A 3306-nucleotide genomic window follows, 5' to 3' on the forward strand; every position below is an offset into this window, starting at 1 on the left:
TCAAAACTGATATGCAAAACGGAATTTTAATTTTAAGAAGATGGCGCAATCCCTTTTTCACAACCACGATAGACCTTCTAATTGATCGTTAAGGAGACATTTTGAGTAATTTCGATTTTAAAGTTCCAAAATCGATTTTTTTTTTTTAAATTTATTTAATACATTTGTATGTTTCCAAGGGCAATCACCTGCACGAATGAACAATCTAAAGATATGTATGTAGCCGTATTTGTGCGCAGGTGGAACGTTACGCTTTACTGCGCCGCATTTTACGAGCAGCGCATTAATCGCCTCGGTCCCCGGTGGTTTTTGTTGACGACCAACACGTTCACACACACAATCGCATATTTGTTCGATATCTTAAATAAATAGCATTTTTGTATTAAATATTCAATTAAAAGCCTGCTTTTTAGCCCCCCCAAAAAGCTGTTCAGTAGATACATATTTATAAAACCACATGATCCCATACTTACTCTGGAAGTTGTTGGCGTGTACTGAGAGATACTATTATTACGTTGATAAGCGTTGGAATTGTTAGTGTTGTTGTTATTTCCGCTATTATTATTGTTATTGATATGTGAATTCGAGTGTCCTCCAGCTAGTGAAGCCGCAGTGGCGGCAATTATTGTTGCGGTAGCAGCCGATAGTGCAGAAGTGTGGAAATGTTGGCCCAAATGTGGTGTACTGCCTGAACCTGTTCCCGAAGTACTTGTAGTGCCGCTGCCGCTCGGCGAATGATTAATATTATGGAGATGTGCGAGACTTCCAATTGCGGTGAGGCTTTGACTGGCTAAGATTTTACTGTGTTGATTACAGGCGTGATTGTTGCTGGAACCGCTGCTGTTACCTGCATTAGCACTCTGTATACTATTACTGCTAGTGCAATGAATTGCCTTGAATTGTTGCTGTTGTTGTGCACCCAAAGCATTCTCTATTCCAGACGCATTTGTGCTCCAGACTGACATGATGCTTTAGCTGCGGCGGCAGTGGCCTTGAAGTAGCTATGCGACATTTCGCCATTGCAATGAATTCCGGACATTTTGAGAAATTTTAATAAAATTACAAGAAGAAAACTTTTATTAACCAAAATGGTAACGACAGGTAGATTATTTGTGGTGATGTTTGATGAAGCGCTTCCGAAAGCACCAAGTTCGTTTGTTGAAATGCAAATGCGTTTTGGAAAGTTTCTGATTTGTACAGATATAATTAAAGCGACGTCGGCGGCTTTCAAACCAGTCGCCAATGAACACAATACGGTGAAAAACACACACGAATATAAAAATGAAATGATAATGAAATTCCACACGATCAAAACAGAAAAGTGAAGAAATGTTAAAGCAACTGACAGTTTAGCTATGGTTGCGACATCTGCCGTTTGAAACGAACACTTGTTAGGTCTGACATTAGTCGTAAGATGGCGCTGCGGCTGGCAAACAGTGGGGCTTTGTTTGGAAAAGTGTGAAGAAATTTGACAATGAAATTCAAGGTTTAGGGCCGATTGTTCAATGTCTGATTAGCACAAATCGGAGGTAGAAGCTCCGGTTAAGTACAACGACTGATGATGTCGAAATCCTCGATAGTGTAGTGGTAGTGATAACCAGACATTGAACAACCGGCCGTTAAAGACATCCACACACCTGTGCGATTCTGTCGTAACGAATCCGCACCGTTTTTGTTACTACAGACGTTACTGCTTCGGCAGATATGCACACATCTTCAGATTTTATCGGATTCGGATTATTAAGATTCTTAACTTTTCTACATCAAATATGTTACAAATGACAGAGTCGGGAATTAAAAAAATAATCGTTTCGTTACATTAAAAAAATAATCATTAAGTTCATTTCTACATGGCATTTTTTTAAATGGCATACATTTTTTGTCATTTCAATGCCTAGTGGAAATTCGGCATTACATTCAATTTTGTTTTAATATTGTAAAATCCTTTCACTAACCTTTTTCGCTCTCAAAACGCGACAGTCCGTGATTTCGGCACGACGAAAGGAAGAAAGTTCAGAACATGGCTTTAGTTATTTGCAAAATGATTTCGGGCTACTGTGTCCGAATGGGTGTCGCGATCCAAATAATTTTTACACACACTAAACCTAAACAAGGGTCTAAACTTTATTTTAAACTTAACTTGAAAATTCTCGGTCACTAATTTTTTAATAAATTCGTTCTCAAATATGCAATTTTTGTGAATTTCTGAGTGAGTTTTACCCAAAAATAATGGGATGGCGTAGCCGGAGTTACACATATGTACAAATAATGTTTTATATGTTACCGGCCAAACCCGGTCTTAGGACAAACTACTTTTTCCTAGGCTAAACTAGTTCTTTCCAGCTCCGATACATCCGTCCGACGCAGATACAAGTTGGACGCAACAATATAGTGGGCCGCGTACCTGGATTGATGAGGGTTATTTTTTAGAGCCCGGCCGAAGGCCGCCTACGCGAAAAGGTGTTCTACGCAAAAATACTATGGAGCCTGATCTAGTTTAGCCTAGGCAAAACTAGTTTGTCCTAAGATCGGGTTTGGCCGGTAACATAAACAACACAGAAAAGAGAATTCTACGTAGTAAGGGTTATAATCTCTAAGCGCGGCTGAAGGCGGGCTACGCAGAAGAAGCTCTGCGCAAAGCTACTTACTTTTCCGGTGTCAAAATGCTAATTTAAGACCACTTTCCACTGGTTCCCCAGGGGTTTGTGGAAGGGACGGAAATGCCCTCTAAATGTTTGCTTTAATATTGATTCCTGATTTATGATAGGTACTAAGCAGCGGTGCTATCGTTTGATCGGGGTGCAAATTTAGAAAAAGTGTTTCGGAGAGACACTACAGAAAATGTATTGCAACTCCGGAGTGATGTCAAACATTGCGAGACTAATCATATATTTGGTTGAATTTGTTTTTTTTTACCTACTTAAGAATGTGTGCACATTAGATTGCTTCAAAAATTCGAAAATTTTTTGGAAAATCCCTTTTCAAATGAAAGCGTTACTATCGTGCTTAATATAAAGACTAAGATGTCGCGAATTTCTATATTCCAGACAAATAACAAACGAAACATTTTTTTTCAATTTTGAAATTTTATAACTCGTTTTAAAACAATGCATCGGAAATTGAAGGCTGTAAAAAATCTCTTATGAGGATTCTATGAATTCACTCCTCCAAAAGTTCTTTAAAGTTAAATTCGAACACAGTTAAATTTTTACGATTTTTTCAAATTTCGGCATATTGTTAAAACTTATCACTAATGGCCGTTTTCTCATTTAAATTTATCTGCCTTCTAACAACACACTTTGTTCT

At 38.3% G+C, this 3306-nt stretch overlaps 1 protein-coding gene across 1 annotated transcript in view; it reads right to left on the minus strand.

Moving 5' to 3' along the window:
* The window catches only part of LOC118743419 (calcium release-activated calcium channel protein 1), a 36696-nt gene extending 34984 nt beyond the window's left edge, over positions 1-1712 (minus strand). The window contains exon 1 of the mRNA XM_036476071.1: positions 474-1712. Within this exon, the coding sequence (XP_036331964.1) occupies positions 474-965 (492 nt within the window). The 5' untranslated portion in view covers positions 966-1712. The remainder of the gene's footprint in view (positions 1-473) is intronic.
* Positions 1713-3306: the final 1594 nt, after the last annotated feature.

This window comes from Rhagoletis pomonella, unplaced genomic scaffold, assembly GCF_013731165.1.
Source record: "Rhagoletis pomonella isolate Grant_MI unplaced genomic scaffold, Rhpom_1.0 Rhpom_scaffold_00007, whole genome shotgun sequence".
In the NCBI taxonomy this organism is placed as follows: Eukaryota; Metazoa; Arthropoda; class Insecta; order Diptera; family Tephritidae; genus Rhagoletis; species Rhagoletis pomonella.